At 39.2% G+C, this 17,942-nt stretch overlaps 1 protein-coding gene across 3 annotated transcripts in view; it reads right to left on the bottom strand.

Annotated features, from left to right (window-relative positions):
* Window positions 1–17,942, bottom strand: part of grik4 (glutamate receptor, ionotropic, kainate 4) — a 352,304-nt gene that overhangs the window by 41,697 nt on the left and 292,665 nt on the right. For all 3 annotated transcript variants that reach the window (XM_053239647.1, XM_026924740.3, XM_053239648.1), the window contains 2 exons: window positions 14,901–15,053; window positions 13,524–13,628 (listed from right to left, as the gene is read on the bottom strand). In XM_053239647.1, the coding sequence (XP_053095622.1) occupies window positions 13,524–13,628; window positions 14,901–15,053 (258 nt within the window). The remainder of the gene's footprint in view (window positions 1–13,523; window positions 13,629–14,900; window positions 15,054–17,942) is intronic.

The following is a 17,942-nucleotide window of genomic DNA, read 5'->3' as shown; positions in this document are numbered from 1 at the left end:
AATGAGAATCTTGGAATATCAAAATCACAAAAAAACCCCCAAACAAACAAACAAAAAAAAAACAAGCAAAGACACCACAAAAATCTATTGTTCTCATTCCCAGAGTCAGCAAAAACCAGAACGAATGTTTCCTCATGCATCAGTAATTCACTGTAGTAGCATTTAAAGTTGTTCCCATTATATATGTTGTAGACACTATGCAGCACACCAGTGGCACGAATACCAGATATGCAGAGAGAAAGCTTATTATGCAGATGTTGATATCCTGTAACAGATTGGATGTTAATGCAAGGTGAAAATGGATATATAAAGAAGGGAAGACAGACACAGAAAAAAGAATTACAAAGAGGAAAAGAGACCAAGAGGAAGAAAGAGAAATGGCAAATACTTTGAGGATATGATGAAAAAAACACGCATTCCATTTCTCATTCCTCGCCTTGGTGGACGAAATGCCACCCTGCCCTCATGAATGAAAGCCACACAGAGCTGCAGTACTGAGAAACATGGAACTCAATCAAGCACTGCAATCACATCTGGCTGGAGAGCAGAGAGAGGGGAGAGAGAGAAAGAGAGAGACAGAGAGAGAGAGAGAGAGAGAGAGAGAGAGAGAGAGCAGGAACTAATGAGGGGACATGTGGACAAGGACAAGGTGTTTACTGCACAGGAGAAAACCATCATCCATCAGGAAGAAACAGCACCATGATTGAACAGTTAGGTGAGTGTGATGAGCGCACATGACTGGTTTATGGAAAACTGGTCACACAATCAATGCAAATTGTACACATATATTTATCAACATAGTTGCACAAAAAGGCAAATACAAATTGTACTTATTAAGTTGCACGGACATAGACCATATAACTGGAAGTAAATAAATACAGAGTGATATAACCGAATATGATTACATTCTTTTCACAAACACTTAAAGCGCTTTTTTTCGTACTCATGTATGTAAGCTGTTTAAACATGACAGTGTAATATAAAAGTGCAGTAATCTATGCAGTTATAGGGCTTGAAGCTGATCAATCGAGGTTTACATTAGTTAGTCTTCTTAAGTGAAAAAATTTACACAAACACAGGAGCTGTCACAGGACACGAAAGTATTTCAAAACTTACAGGATTTTCATGAATACCAAATTTCTTGGGTAAATGCTCCTATAAATGATTTATGAATAAATTTGTCTGTATCCACCTTCATAAATGTGGCCTAATGTAATCAAATACAGATATGATTAGCATCGGGACTGGGATACCACAGGACACTACAAAAAGTTTGCACAAGCAGGTTTTTTTTTTTTAAATGTAGGCATGCATGAGCGAGCAGTCAGATATGAAGTTCATGAGACATACAAACACCATGTTCACTGAACACTGAGCATATAGCATTCACTCATTCATCCGTAGTAACTGCCTGGTCACAGTGCTTTAAATTAAGTTACTAGGTATTATTTATTTATTTTAAATATATTTTAGAAAATAGAACCAATTAAATTCATCAGAAAACATCATAGGCAGGTATAGAAAATAAATCAATCAATCAATCAATCAATCAATCAATCAATAAATAAATAAATAAATGAATGAGCGACATTAAAAAAAAAAAAACAGCTGTGCACATCACTAGTTGAAGTTAAGGAACTGTCAGAGCCAGAATTCACAAAGCATGCTGTCAGTGCTGGCATTTCTACCTCTGGGTTTTTCTTCAGCGTTTTCTGGTGCTTCTGGCAAAGTGGAAGGGTTCATGTCAGGGCTCATATTAAGGAAAAGATACAGATACAGATAAAACTATACCTAGTCCAGACTTATGTTCCTTACCCTTGTAACTACATGTACATACTTTTCCTATTAACTTCACTGTATTTACAGAATAATTCATAGATGTTACTGAATAATATGATTAAGATAAACAGAATAAGGCAAAAGTTTAAGGGGTTTATTTAGGATGTTCAGGCTTTTCTGCTAATTACATTCATACACAATCCTGATTTTTAACCTTCTCTGAATGAGCCATTTTCATAATTAATTTTTTTACTGAGTACTTATCTCTGATTCTTGCTGATTTATAGGTGAACAGGTTCAGCTAATTTAATGCCGTTAGAATCTTCTGACAATTAAACTTCTATGGAAGGAAATATCAAAATAAATGAGTTAACAATGGACTCGCTGCCCATGCTGAGCTCACACAAGGTACTAAAAGAGCAGTTTTGCCAATTACAATCAGGAAGTAAAACAGGAGGGTAAAAAAATGCAAATGGTGAGGAATGGTTTTGTAGTGTTCACATCCTGCTAATTAAAACAATCTATGATTAGTAAAGAACCAGAAATTTCCATTAATTTGCGCCAGCAAGTACATGAAATCAATATCATTACCGAGTGCTGCTGCTTGCACATTTTCGAGCACACTACAGATGACCTAGAGGAAATGATGTTCTGAGTGGAGGGCTATTTGTGTGCAAAATCAATCTGAGTACTCCTACACCTGCTTTACATGAGTATAGCTATTACAGAAAAGGCCACCAAAGAGATGCAGTTATCTCCTCAGCCATGTTACTTTCCTACCTAATGGAGGCACAGTGATGGATGGATAAATGGGGATAAAGAGTTGGATGAGGAAATCGATATGAAGACATGAGTAGTCATCAGGGTTTTGGACTCAGAGACAATATTGAACTAAATATTAGTGTTCTCTGAGTTGTTCGAGAGACAAGGAAAGGGCACTGTGAAAGCTTTGATAAGGAAATTGAGGAAATGGAAGGAACATGGTGAGTTGGTGATAGGTTTTTTTTTTTTTTTTTTTTTTTAAATAGGATGATGCTGGAAGGTTCCAGAGTTGAGCTTCCTAGGATGGGGATGTCTCAGGGTTGTCACCATCACCTCTGGCTTGCTCATTAGGAACCTAAATCTATGTATATCCGATTTCTGTAAAGCTGCTTTGTGACAAGGTCTATTGTTAAAAGCACTACACCAGTAAGCTAAATTGAATCCTAACAGTGGAGCAGCAGTAGGCAACAACACAACGCAAATGGAGAAGTCACAATTCCATATTAGATCAGAAACCATACCAGGTAAATCTAGAACTCTTAAGAGCTTTTTGATTGTGCGTCTAGGTTAACCATTAAAGGTACTACATAGAACCTTACAAACCATAATGTTTCCTAAAACATTAAACATTAAAAAGGGTTCAAAGTACAAGCATTTCAGAAAAGGTAACAACCCTTGAAGCGTAGAATGACTGTTGTGAAGTGCGAAACAACAAAATGAAAATGTTCAGGTCCAGTTCAAATGCTCATTATCACAACATATTTTTTTACAGCATATTTAAACAAAGAGAAATTTGAGCAAGTCTGAGTTTGTTTTTTCTCTTCTATCATAAAACAGCTGGCTTCAATCTCTACACATGCGGTAGCAAAACCACTGGAGCAAAACATAAAGATTAATCAAAAGCCCATAATGTTACAGCCAGCGGATTGTTCTCAAAATCCACATCCTGTCATGCGAATCTTTTGTGCTGTTATTTTTCAAAGAGGTGACTCTGCCTCTGATGATTGCTGTCAGAATGTCATTCTCGCTGTCATTAGCCGCAAGTGGAGTGAAGATGTCAATGGTTCTGGTGGCTTGTTCAGCCTGCTTTGGTGTTGCAGAAAGGTTTATATCCGCGCAGGCAGATAATAAATGCACGAGTTAGGGAAAGGCCAGAAGGAAAGGTCAGCACAGTTTACTTCTTTTCAAGAAGCGACCTTTTGGCACAATCAAACTTTCAGCTTGGGGAAGCACACAACCACAAACACTCCCCCTATACCTAAGACATTCTGCTTTTTCTTTTTTTCTTTCACTTTTTGCCACAATACTATTCCCATAACAAGAACTAAACCCACAGAGGAGCTTTTATCCACAAGGTTGACTCAATAACCTCCACAAACTTGCTAGTGTTCTGCTGCTGGCCCTTTTCTTCGTCCGCTAATATGAGGATGGGAGATTAGCTAGGGGCAGATTTTACACTATCGCACTCTATCACAATCACTCACTGACTCACTCACGTTCTAGTTCTCTATGACACTGGCTCTGTCTGTACTTTTCTTCTCTCTCTCCCTTGCTAGCTTTCTGACTTTCTCTATATTTCATCCATCTCTATCATCCCAGTACTCTTGAGGGCTGTTCTCTGGCAGAGGCTAGGAATGGCTTTCGGTTAAAGAAAGTTCTTGAGAGACAAACTAGACAAAAGGGATTAAAGCGGTGTAAGGGTCGTTCGCCGTCTCCCTATTTCTTCCTCCCTCCCTCCTTTCTTGAGAACCAGGGACACACTGCCAGCAAATGTATTCTACATGTCAATCAGACCGCAGCGCTGTTTTAGCTTTGTAGCTAAGTTGAAGATCCTGAAAGTGGAGCAGCAGGAGACAAAAATGCACACATACACACACCTCACAAAACAAAGGATGAGAGATAAGTCATCCTTGAAATCTGTTAAGTCTGGAAGATTGCATAATGTATCTCATGCATTGTGCATTTTATCTGTTCCTCATCCTCAGACTGCATGCTAAAAATATGGATGGATATCGATAGTGGTATCAAGTATCCGTCCAAAACTATGCTCATTTACCCGTACTTGTAAAAAAAAAAAAAAAACTCTGATACCAACATACCAACCAGTGAATGCTGTCATTCTAATGAATGAGTGACACGAAATGACAGCAATCTGGATGTATTTAAGGATTAATTATAGCCACAAAAGCAAAGCAGGCTGCAAACTGTGCTCTGGAGGAATATCAAAAGGAGGAACTATAGCATCATCCTTCACAACATCTTTATGGTGTTTAAACAGATCTTTAATAGAGAATGCAAAGGCTGTCGACCTGAATGAGCTGTGCAAATTTAAGCAAGCATGGTCATTAAAAAAATGAACACAAGGTGCTGTGAATTGCTTGCACACAAAGGTGTTTGTGGGCGTGAAGTGGTGAAGTGAGCAAGCAGAGATACTGTGTGTGAGAGCAATTCAATTCTGTGAACACAGAGACATGCATGCTTCCTTTCGCCACGGTCACTTTGCCTGTTATTAAATCGCAATTCAATTAAATTTTTAATACCCATGCTCACTGATACTGCTCCGTGCACTCAGGTCAGCCACTCTAACAGTGTCTATTAAACCTATACGGTTCAAACGCCATAACATCTTAAACATAAAACTCAGCAACCAAAATAAATGAACACTATATGGTCAAAAGTTTGGGGACACCTGATCATCACAGACATATATGTGTTCTTCCCCAAACTGTGGCCACAAAGTTGGAAGCACACAATTGTATAGGATTTCTTTGAATGCTGTAGCATTATAATTTCCCAAACCTGTACACAAAGCGAGCTCCATGAAGACATGCTTGTCAAGGTTGGAGTGGAAGAACTCGAGTATCCTGCACAGAGCCCTGACCTCAACCCCACTGAACACCTTTGGAATGAACTGGAACACCAACTTCACCCCAGGCCTCTTCACCCAGCATCAGTGCTTGATCTCACTAATGCTCTTGTGGCTGAATGAGCACAAATCCCCACAGCCACACTCCAAAATCTAGTGGAAAGCCTTCCCAGAAGAGTGGAGGTTATTATAACAGTAAAGGGGGACTAAATCTGGAATGGGGTGTTCAACCAGCACATATACTATAAGTGTGATGGTGAGGTGTCCACAAACTTTTGGCCATATAGTGAAGATAAATAACATGTTCCATGACGCTTAATACTAAATAGGTTCCTCATTTTGGTATCATGATCGGTATCAACAGTTGCCAATATATACTGTATATATATATATATATATATATATGTATGTATGTATAGTCATAAAATCAAAAGCCTTATATTCACAAATGTAGACGAAGAGAAGACAATGCCAAATAAACTTCAGTGTAGCCACCAATTACCGATTTGCCCAATGCAGTGTAAATCATGCTCACACCCTCCAATTAGTGAGTGAAAACACATACCAAAAGCATACAAACTAGGTTTAATATCCTCAATTTAAAGCGAGCCACATCTTGAAAATGAGCTTGTGTGAACAGCCCTAGGACTCGGTTCTCTCTCCCTTTTGCTTTCCCACTCCTTTAATTCTTCTTGTACTGTGTTAAGGTTGAGCTGGCACTGACCAATTAGCTGTAAAGACTTCGTCAGATGATGACATGCTGACTGGAAGATGGCCTTGTTAGAAACTTCAGAGGAAGTGTCTGAAGAAGTCATCTCTTTTTAAGACACATTTTTTTTTTAGCCTAACCTTTACAATGTGCAAGTCCTCTCTCTTTCATTCTGTCTCTTTCTCTGTTCTTCATCTCCTCCTGTAACCCATGGGGGTGCTGCCTCCACCACTCACGCTTGTGAACTCTAGCTACATACTCTGTCCTTCATAATTTATCACACATCTCTCTGTCATAAAAAAGGAAAAAAAAATATCCATAATCCTGTAACCTCATAATGTCATCAGTGGAAAAAAACCCTAAGCACCCCAGTAAACAGACTAGATAAATAAAACTGAATCCAAATGAAAACAATGGGAAACACTAATATTTACCTAATGAAGAGCAGGGAGATATTCACCGCTGTTTGTGCATTGAGGCTGCTGAATGTGTGTATGGGAAATATGGCTGTCGTTTTAGACAGGAGCTTTGTCTGGGTTTGTCAGGTCAGCATGGACAGCAGAGTGGAACAGAGACTCTGCAGGTGGCAATGTGGGATAGACGTCTCTCCCACTGAGTCTTGTGTGATATAGTCAATTTATGTACAACTCTCTCCAGCATTGGTGAGGAAACACACCTACTGCTTCAGGGGGCAGAATGCTGACTTTTAGTAGCTCTCTTTATATCATACTTCCCTTTAGATCAGTGGTGTGATAGTGCCACTGTCTGGTTTTCAAAGTAGTGTCCAGGGATCATCAGGAGCCTGATTTTTTTATTTGTGTTACAGTGGTGGAAATCTCAACCCCCAATTAACAAAGTTATTATATTTGTTATTGAGTTAACTGGTCACTTGGGTTAAGTAGGGAGTCACACACGACAGGTGTGATGTTACTACCCCAAACTGGATTATTTTTATATAACAGCACAGTTCTTAATTGTGCTATTCTACTTATTCCACAGCAATTTTCCAACTATTACAATTTTTAATTCATTATTAAATGACACATCATGCTTTTTACTGTTTATAGTTACATTTAATGTTAGGGAATGCCTGCGAAAATTAATTCCTGTTAATTCCCGGATTAAAATACTATAAATAGCAGCTATAGACAGTCGTTCCCTCACCATCCTGTCTTTTTTCCTCTCTCTTGAAGTTAATAAGACAAAAAAACACAGCTTGTCGGGTTACTTTAGAAACCAGAAAGCACAAACCCCTCTGTCCTGAAGACTCTCCCATACCAGAAAGCTTAATGACCGTATGAAGTGCTGAGACCTGAGACTCCTTCCATAAATGTCTACTAACACAAAACATCACCACATTGATGATTATGTATTTTTCTTTGTTAAACAACATTATGTTTTTTTTTTTTTTTTTTAATAAACGGTTTATTTTTAGGCTTAGATTATGTGGCACGTCCACCGGACAAGTCCCTGTGTATGAGCTGTTACTACAGAAACAATATTACAGCTGGAAATATTGTAAGAACCATGGTATTATAAAAAATGAATCCACACCTTCTGACCAGTCAGATTCAAGAATTCAACAACATCACGGTATAAATTATTTTAATTTAAATAATGCCACCTTGGACCTGTTTTTCAGAGGAAAGTTCATAAATAAAAAGCTCCAATAAATAGCCATGATATTATTATACATTTGATTAACGAGCCTAATAATTGAATAGTTCTTGAATAGTTCATGAAATAAATCTGTACTGAGAGGGCCTGAGAAAGATTTTTACAGATATACGGGTCCCTGGTGGTAAAAGGTTTGCTTAAAATCTCCTGCTTAAAATCAACTCATTATTAAAAGGAACACAGCCGGTAATAAATTAAAGCATGAATATTTCCATAAGAAATATTTACCAATCCTGACATTCTTGGGGTAGACGCAAGGTTAATACCTCTTTGTTCAAGATGTGTGTGCCTTTTTATACAGAACACTGTAGAGGAAGTAAGGCTTTATTTAATGAAATGAACCAGACTGCATTAAACAGGCTGTGAAACAGTCTCCTTCTGGCAGGAGTTGGAATAAACCATTAGAAACTGACCTCTGATCAGTGACTAAAGAAGAAACATTTGCACTCCAAAGTAACACTCTTCTTAATAGATTCCATTTTGTGATGTGTGAAGGTTTATCGCTAATTAGGTCTTGTAAAAAAGATCCAGGGTTTTCAGGTGATTCACACATAATATTCATAAATTAGCATAAAGATGGAGTTAGATATCAGTGTGCAACACCCACGCTGGAAATGCAAAACACAGAAAAAAAAATAGTGAAGAACATAATTAACACCGCTCGGACACACCTAGGACTAGAATGAATAATAATTCAAAATAATCTGTCACCACGGATAATGACATACGCATCCTTCATAGCTGGAAACCTCTGGATGTTGCATCATTTGCCCAGTTCTTTGAAACATCTGATAAACAGCCTTTCGCAAACAAGTGAAACTGCAGCTGGCACTGAGTGAGCTGATGTTCAGACATCTGAGATGCCTTGCATTAATATTCTGTTTGACAGAGGTGGAGGGGGCTTTGTCAGGGGATGGGTGAAGCCATGTGTGCATGTGTGTATGTGTGTGTATAACCTGGTAGGTCAGGGTTCTGTTGCCAAGGCAGCCACGTATCCATGTCTCCAGTGGCTTGCAGTTTGAGACAAATGATCACAATGTTAACTACTTCTTACAATCAATTAATTAATTCATCTTCAGAAACCTGGTCACGGTGGATCTGGAGCCTATCCCGGGAACACTGGGCATGAGGTGGGAATACATCCTGGGGGGAGATACCAGTCCATCTTAGGGCACCATGCACACAAAAACATTCATACACACACCCACACCTAGGGGTGATTGAGAGTAGCAAATCCACCTACTTGTGTGTCTCATTTTTAATCGGTGGTAAGACGTTATGGTGAGCTTGGGTTGCTGTTTGTGTGGAGTTTCACATATTTTCTTGGTGTCTCTTCTGAGTTCTCCGGTATTCTCTCACAAGAGACACGGAGGAAATATGTGAAACTCCAAACAAACAGCAACCCAAGCTCAGGGTAGAACCAGGATCCCTGGAGCTGTGAGGGACAATGCTACCTGCTGCACCACCATACCGCCATAACATCTTACCACCAATTAAAAATGAGACAAACAGAGCTGAATCATGCGCATGTATTTGTACGCGCATGCACAGCAAACAGAGACGCACAAAAACACACTCATACTCACTCTCAGGGCCAGATGTATGCACAGTAAGCTCAGAAAGTATTCAAACCCAAATTTATTAAAAGTCAAAAACTGAAACCTCTCATTTAGATAAGTATTCAGACTCTTTATTCAGTACTCTGCAGAAACACCTTTGGCAGCAATTACAGCTTTGAGTCTTCTTGGATAAGTACTGTGTCTACAAGCTTGGCACACCAGGATTTGGGCAGTTTCTCCCATTCTTCTTGGCAGATTCTCTCAAGTTCAATTAGATTGGATGTGGAGCATTTGTGAACTGCCATCTTCAGGTCTCTCCACAGATACTGTATGAGTCTGGGCTTTGACTCGACCACTCAAGGACATTCAGAGACTTGTTCCAAAGCCACTCCAGCATTGTCTTGGCTGTATGCTTTAGGTCATTATCATGCTGAACCTGCTGTTGAACATCCTCCAGTCTTATATTGTGTGTACTCTGGAGCAGGTTTTCTTCAAGGACCTCTCTGTATATGGCTGCTTTCATCCTTCCCTCAATTCTGACTGGGCTCCCTGTCCCTGTCCCTGAGAAGTATCCCCCCAGCATGATGCTAGAACCACCATGCTTCACCATAGGGACATGTCTTACCAGTCGATGAGCAGTACCTGGTTTTGCTATATGTATTAAATTGAGTTCAGCCCAAAGAGTTCAATTTGGTCTCACTAAACCAGAGAATCTTTTTCCTTATGCTCTCAGAGTCCTTTAATTGCCTACCACATGCCTTTTACTTACAAGTGGCTTCCATCTTCCATCTAGCCACTACCATAAAGGCCTGATTGATGGAGTAGTTCTGAAATGCTTGTCCTTCTGGCAAGTTCTCACATTTCTGCTGAGGACTTTTGAACTCTGTTAGAGTGGCCATTGTGATCTGGGTCGTCTATCTGACTAAGGCCCTTCTAGTCCGGTTACTGAGTTTGGCCAGAGGGGCCAGCCTTAGGAAGAGTCCTGGTGGTTCTGAACTACTTCTGTTTCATAATGACAGAGCCCAATGTTCTTGTGGGAACATTCAACGCTATAGAAATGGTTTTATACCCTTACTCAGATCTGTCTCAAGACAATTTGATTGCAAAGGTCTACGGAGAGTTCCTTGGACTTCGTGGCTTGGTTTTTGATCTGCCTTGCACTGTGAATTGTGGGGACTTTCCAATTCACGTCCAGTCAGTTCAATTTGCCACAGGTGGACTACAGTGAAGTTCTAGAGACATTTCAAGATAATTAAAGCAAACAGTATGCACCTAAGCTCAGTGTGGTGTGCCTTTAGCCAAGGGTCTTAATACTTAGCTAAAATCAGAGATTTTTGTTTTTGATTTTTAATAAATTAAAAAAAAAAAAAAATCCTGCATTTTCGCTTTGTCATTATGGATTATTGTGTGTACATTAATTAATACAGTAAGTAAACTGTAGTAATCTATTTTAAACGAACTCTATAACAGTAAAAGGTGTGAAAACTGAAGGGGTCTGAATACTTTTCGAACCTACTGTACATGAGAAGGCGCAGCATAAAACATGTCTTGATGCAACCTCAAAAATGCACTCTTAATACATCTGACATTAACATTCAATTTACTAAGGCTGTAACTTATTAGGCAAACTGTGTCTGGAACTGTCTGCTAAATGCATTGTGCATGAAGCACAAACTGCTTTTTAAAAGGCACTGTAAAGTGCTGGAAAAAAGCTTCGGACTAAAAGGAAAATGCAGTAACAAAGAAGATGTGTTGATGAATGTGTACAATGTGTGATTAAAGACTGTCAGAATATGTTATTTATTATAAATCCTCACAAGCTGGGATTTGCAAAGAAAAGATTTTCATTGTGCTTTCATGTATATGTGATGAATAAAAGCAGCTTCTTCCTCATCTAAATATGAGGAATTTGATGTACAAGTTTGCAACCTCTATGCTATGACCAGGGTTGCCAGATCTGCAGTGAAAAAGCAGTATTAAAACACATAGTTTGCTAAATATTTATTCATAAACTTCCTAAAACTGTCTCATATAATTATATATTTTGCTACAAATAGTTTGTACAAGAATTTAAACGGGTGGCATGGTGAAGCAGTGCGTAGCGTTGCGACCTGACACAAGGTTTCTCATGTCCTCATGTCCTCATGTTCTCTCTGTGCCTGTGTGGGTTTCCTCTAGGTTCACCGGTTTCCTCTCACCTCCCAAAAACATGCTACTAGATAGATTAGCTAGTCTACGTTGCCCACAGGTGGGAATGAGTGTGTTAACGTGTGTGTCTGCTGCCTTGTGATAGACTGGTCTCGCATTCAAGGTGTGTTCCCACCTCATGTACAGTGTTCTCGGGATAGGCTCCAGACTCTTACCAGGATAAAGTCGTTACTGAATCTGAATTAATGAATGAATGAAAAGAATGAATAGAAAAAAATACTACCTGTACTGGCAGTCCAAAAATATCCAATTTCTGCACCTTTTTTTGTGCCAACATCTCACTCTCAAATGCATGCACATGAGGGACAGAAGTGCACTTTACTTGTTTCCACAGCGCATAAGCTCTGCATTTAGAATAATACGGCAGTTCTGTATATCGCATGCAGGGTTTTTCTTACATAACATGGTTTAATTATGTCTGAAAACTGGCGCAAACAGCTTAGTACATCTGGCACTGAGTGGTCATTACCACTAATTGCAGACTGTTCATAATGCCCATGACTGCAATCACGCAACATTAGCTTATATGCTTCGCTTTATTTGTTCCCTCACCCTCAGAGTCTGTCTGCAATGAAGATAATTGTTTAAGGTGACATTGCCCTTTCCAAAATGCCATTCATTAAATGAGAACATTCTCTATCAGGAACTGTAACTGCATTCAAACACTCCATAAACAAGTCAGACCCCAGAAACAATACAATCCCATTTTGTTTTCCAAATAACCAAATGTGCTACAAGACTGACAATGACCTGAAGAGAAATGTGTGTCGATGTAATGGTGGAGTGACTTTCAGATTAACTCCATAATCCTGCAAGACTGCATGGCTTTAAGGGACAGAGACTTTATCAAAGTATGATATGAACTGTGTAACAAGCAACATAGAGACGTCAAAACGAGTCTAATAAAAGGAACTGTGTCTGATTTTAGCTGCCAGTCTGATTTGTCTGCCTGTCCAAAATACTGAATATATGCCCTTTTCCCTTTGCTAGCTATCAATCAGCCCCCAACAGAGATCTCAGCAGAGATGCCATGTGTTTATATGTGTGTGTAAGAACAAAGGTTAAGTGTTAAAAGTGAAATAGATTTAAATGCCAAGAGGTTTGCGTGTATTTGTGAATCTGCGGATTTAGTATGGGTCACTCAGGGTCCGGCCCTGGACTGTCACTCAAGCAGAAGCTTCTGTGACAGCTGTAGCCCATGTTTGCTTGTCAAATAGGAGACATGACAAGTCGCCAAGCATAACAGACATTCCTGTCAACAATGTTTGTCTTAAATGGCAAAGTCAGACACAGCCTGGGGCGAAGCTGGAAGAAGCTGCGCAGTACACAACACAATGACAGGGACCACAGCATGCAAAGCATTCAATTCAACTTACACACTCATTCTGACACCTTGCATCAAGTTCTGTTATAATAATGAGGGGATGTCCTCTCTAAGTGGCAACCATTATGATTCTTTCCCTCCTAAACCCAACTTTTCCTCCACGAAAACTATTAATTTACTGACCTCATCCAGCTCTTTACACTGACCCTGTCAGAGCAAACCCGGAACATGCTCTGATTTGCTTTCAGCCGCTGTCTCAGGGTCAACAAGATGGCAGCATTATTGTCATAGTTGACAAAAAAACCATTTAACTGCCCTAGGAGAGCTAATTCCTGACTATCAATATAATTAGAGAGAATGATATGGGTGTGTTCACCTCCACTGTCTCTGCAGGTCAGACAATCCTCATAACCAGCCAACCTGTTAGACACACGCTGATATTGGGGAGTAAAAGAGATGTTTTTAGTCAGCAAACACAAGTGGAACAGGTCAATAAGGCTCCTGGCAGTGCCGTATGGCTGCTCAATGCAGCATCTGGGAGTGATGAAGCATGCAGAATACCTGCTATGAGAGAGAAAACAAAAGCGCAATGGTGTTTACCTGAAACTGAGAAGGAGGTAACTGGGAGAGCTACTTTACCTGCCTTAGGCCATCCCTGCTGTTCTGCATGATGCGCAGGGCATAGTTAGAGCGCTGGCCCCTGCTGTTGAACTCGATGTGGCCAGTTAGACCTTCCAATTCTACCTATCCAGGAGAGGGAGAAAAAATATCTGGTCACTATAAGAGTGATGTCATATTGCATCTATGGTGAAATCTATGGACATCTCTTGGTGAATAAAATGATGAAAACCATAGCAATAATGGGATGACAGAGAACACATTAACGTATTATAGAATATATAAAGACACATACATTTATGTGTGTGTACATTATAATACATTTTGTATGGAGTCACAGAATATTCATTAGAATGTCATGTGATTAACTGGCTTTTTACTGATCCCATTTACACACAAAACAGTTAAAGTTAAAGCATCTTGCATGGAAACATAATATTATACCATTACCATAATTCAGTTGTATACAGAATAGTAAGAAAAACCACTGCTGTTATGATACCAATAACATTCTCAGTCAAGAGAACACTTCTCCTGAGTTGCATGGTTGCACCGCATTATAACTTTCTCTTTCACATTATTTCCTTGGCCAGCTTATGTCTAGAACGATTTCAGTGTTATCTCAATTTAATTTCTTTAGCTTACATGAATAAAAAATATAATGTCCAAAATAGGTTTAAGGGTTTCAAGTCGACTGGGATCATGCCATGTTTCCTCCGAATACACTTTCGTTCAAAAAAAACCCCAAAAACATTAAACTTACAGTTTTGTCATCTATCCTGTTGTGTAATTTGCACTTTAACTGAACAATGTGTGCAGTTTATGTACTTTTAGTTTCAGGAAATGAAAGCTGAAATTCTGATCTAACGTCTCATATTCATATTTGATCTCAAATCTCAAATGTCTTTAGTGTATAGCAAAAACAAATGAATTGGCCTTGCTGTTCCAATACTTTCAGAGAGAGGACTGTAGATATGTTGTGATCCAAAAGCATTAGGATCAACTGATTAAAACACGATGCGAGAATATAGAGTTTATTGTGTGAAACAATTTGAAACACATTTTCCATATTAATGTTACTGAATAGGTATCATTGTTAATGGCTCCTTGTTTATGTTCCAGCAATGTGTGGGTAGGAAAGCTTGTCACTTCTCTAGCAGTTAAAATGGGTAACAATTTAACAATGAAAACGGCACAACTATGCTTTCTAAAAAAGTTATAATAAAGTATGGATCACTGCAGCATGACATACAGCACTTGCCAGAATTTAAGGACGAACTACACTTCTATCTTGATAATGGTTACCATGGTGCACTGTAATGAATGTGTCACATGGATGATAATGAGTGTGTGTGCCCATCTGGAGTAGAGGAATTGATGCAGTGCTGCGTGTCTTACCATCCTCAAGTAGTTCATCAGGCTGGTGCCGTGCTCCCAAATCTTTGAGGACTTGCAAGAGAGCTGAGTTGCCCCCACGTTCTGGCTGCGGTTTAGCTCCTGCACAGCCGCAACTACTGTGTGTACGGCATCAAACAGCAGTGCAGATGAGAGCTGGGATACAAACACATGCAGCAGGTAGTTAAATATTATGCTAGTTGAGTTGGATATACTGCATGTGTGTCAGCCTGGGAAAACAGCCAAAAAAGAAAAATGAAAAAGGGGTATTGGGCAAAATAAGATTTTTGATACCTTTAAGAACTTCAAAAACAAAATATATTTCTCTAGAACAATGTGGGAGTCTTTTTATGAACTATTTATCCTTCTCCAAACTTTCCATAGACAGTGTGCCTAAAGATGACCAAAACCTTGCTAGATAAGTGTGATTTCTCCACACAGCGGATAGAAAAATGGACCTAAGCCTAATCAATTGTTTCTAATCAAACACCGGCTGTCAAAATATCTGTGGATTCACTTGCACCTCAATGGAGTTGGAATGGAATCTTTAAATGTAATTTTCTCCTTTTTCTCTTTTGGGGGAAACCAGATTTTAAAATACTATAACATTACTTCTGGTTAAGACAGATGCAAAAGAGAAAGATAATTCAGGCCAGGAAAGCCAGAGGTTTTTTAAAATTTTACATAGTATAAATTACACAGATTAATAGAGGATCTGGTTTTGAAACTCCATAACTGGCAACACTTCGTGTAATGCTCTACTATCTACTGTGCAGACCGTAGACTTTCCCTCCCCTCTCAATACCATTGCCTCAGTGATGCTCGAATGAAGTGAGTGCACTTGGCTTGGTCAGGGAGCCGTTTGGGTAGGTTTTTAGATTACGTGCCTGCCTGGGTGGACTCCGACATATTTTTCCGTGCTATTTTTGAACAGCTAGGGAAACAGAATGGAAAATGACTACTCTTGTCTGTAAGTGCTCTGGTGAACAAGGGTGACTTTGTGAGTGTAGCCCATGCTGTTAAGGAAGGAAGTAGTGCACTATCGTGAGATACAGGTCTTTTGGTTAATCTCTGCACCGACCCACCTGCCTAACCTCACGCTAATAAAAGAAAGTGCTGAAATCCAGGGCTTAACTGTACTCCCACATATCCACTATGGCAAGGACATTAGAACACAGGCTCACTGCTCTGCATTTTAAACAGTCTGCATTTTCAAGTCCAGTGTATCTAACGCAATGCTCAGAGTCACTGTTGGGTTAAGCATGCTCTCTTCACTTCCATCCATCTACAATATTATAAACTCAAACATTCTAATGATTCATTAAATATAAAACCTAAGTAGAGGTGTTGACCTAATGAGAAAAATAAATCTGGTTTCTAAAAACATTTATTTTCTACAATTCCTCCTCATGCTTTATATACAATAAAAAATTTAAGATAGTACATTACTTAAGGGAGATGCTCATAGGGCTGCATGATACGTGCATATGACATCTGTTATCAACCTATTTAACCATTTCTAAAGGCTTATTCGAATAAGCATCAGTTGTCAATTTTTATCAGCGACATCACGTCATCATTATGTAATTCTGCATTCCATAAATATACTCAGCTACAATGTCAGTTGTCATGATACTCTGGATTATAAGTCAGTCCAGGAAATGTGTCATAACACAATCTTATGTCAACAGAAATCTAAGACTTGATATCAATGTGACATCAAAATTTAAATAATCCTTTATAAATGTTTATATAGGCTAAGGGCAGCTGTCATGAAATGCTTATGCAGGTGTCAAGTAGCCTTATTAACACCAAGTACACTGGTACAAAAATACTCTATGATAAAACTCCCAAATGTTACTACTTTCTGCTTCTGTGAAATTAGGACATGAAACAAGGATTATCGTAAATGTTTTAGTACCTTATAATCTTTGCATGACCTGAAGGATTTTAAGCACAGAATGAGAGGAGGGGGAACAAAGAACACAGAATTTCCTGTTTATGTGGATGTATGAGCATCTGTGTGTGATAAATTATAAAAGCTTTGTTCCTCAGTTTTAGGGTTATCCAGAGGTCTATTAACAGCCGTGCAAACAGTTCTAACCCATTTCGTTCGGGATCCTCAGGGCAGTTTCCTTCGGAACGAGAGGAACATTATTGTTTGATCATTTCCTTGCTGAGCACCAATAGCAAAGCTGTCAACTCGTGACCATGACCCCATGTGGTTAATTTATAAAAGATCCTCACTACCACATGCTCATACTCTTTCCCATTCTTGTCTTGTCTAGGAATCGAGGGAACTATTTTGCACTGCAATGCTTTGATTTTTGTTAATATTATTATTATTGTTAAATCTGTAGATCGAGTGTGTTGATGTGCATTATGGGTGATGATAATTCTAATGTTTGATATTACTATTTCAGCCATAGTTGCCTGTTTCACTGGACAAGACACATGGCCTATTGTTTAAGCTGATGTGCAGCAGCATGGGAACAGCTAATCTTATAACCTTAATAATTCCATAAACACATAACTTATGTATTCCAGGGCAGGATGGGAAGTTGTTAGTTCTGCCAAGGCCTAATGAAGTGGAACAATGGACACAATCCATGTCCAAACTGTTTGGGTCCTGAACATCTGCGACAGGCATTTACAGAGTCTTGTCCTAACTGCAGCATAATAGCGATGTGATAAGTGCACCTTTCAGGCTATAGATATACTGCTGGCTAGTTGTCACTTCTAGCACTGCACTGCACTGGAACATCTGATGATCAAAGTAAAATGCAGTATTGTGGTTCAGCAGCAGCCACTGCACTCATGGTCTAACTCATGGTATAGTCACCCAAGTGAGTGACTGGGCTAACCTACAATGCATCAACTGCATTAAAGCACCCTTGTGCACACTCAAAAGTGTATTAAAGCTGTGATCTAAGGTTGAGATTAATTCCTTGAGTACAGACGCAGATGGTCTCACTAGTGGTACAGGCTAATGAGGCCGTTTTTGTATATCTGCATGGCATGTAGCCAAATACAAAGGAACTGACA

The sequence above is a fragment of the Pangasianodon hypophthalmus genome, chromosome 14 (genome assembly GCF_027358585.1).
Source record: "Pangasianodon hypophthalmus isolate fPanHyp1 chromosome 14, fPanHyp1.pri, whole genome shotgun sequence".
Taxonomy (NCBI): Eukaryota; Metazoa; Chordata; class Actinopteri; order Siluriformes; family Pangasiidae; genus Pangasianodon; species Pangasianodon hypophthalmus.
The sequence above is the reverse complement of the archived record's forward strand: the minus strand, read 5'-3'. Positions and strand labels throughout refer to the sequence as shown.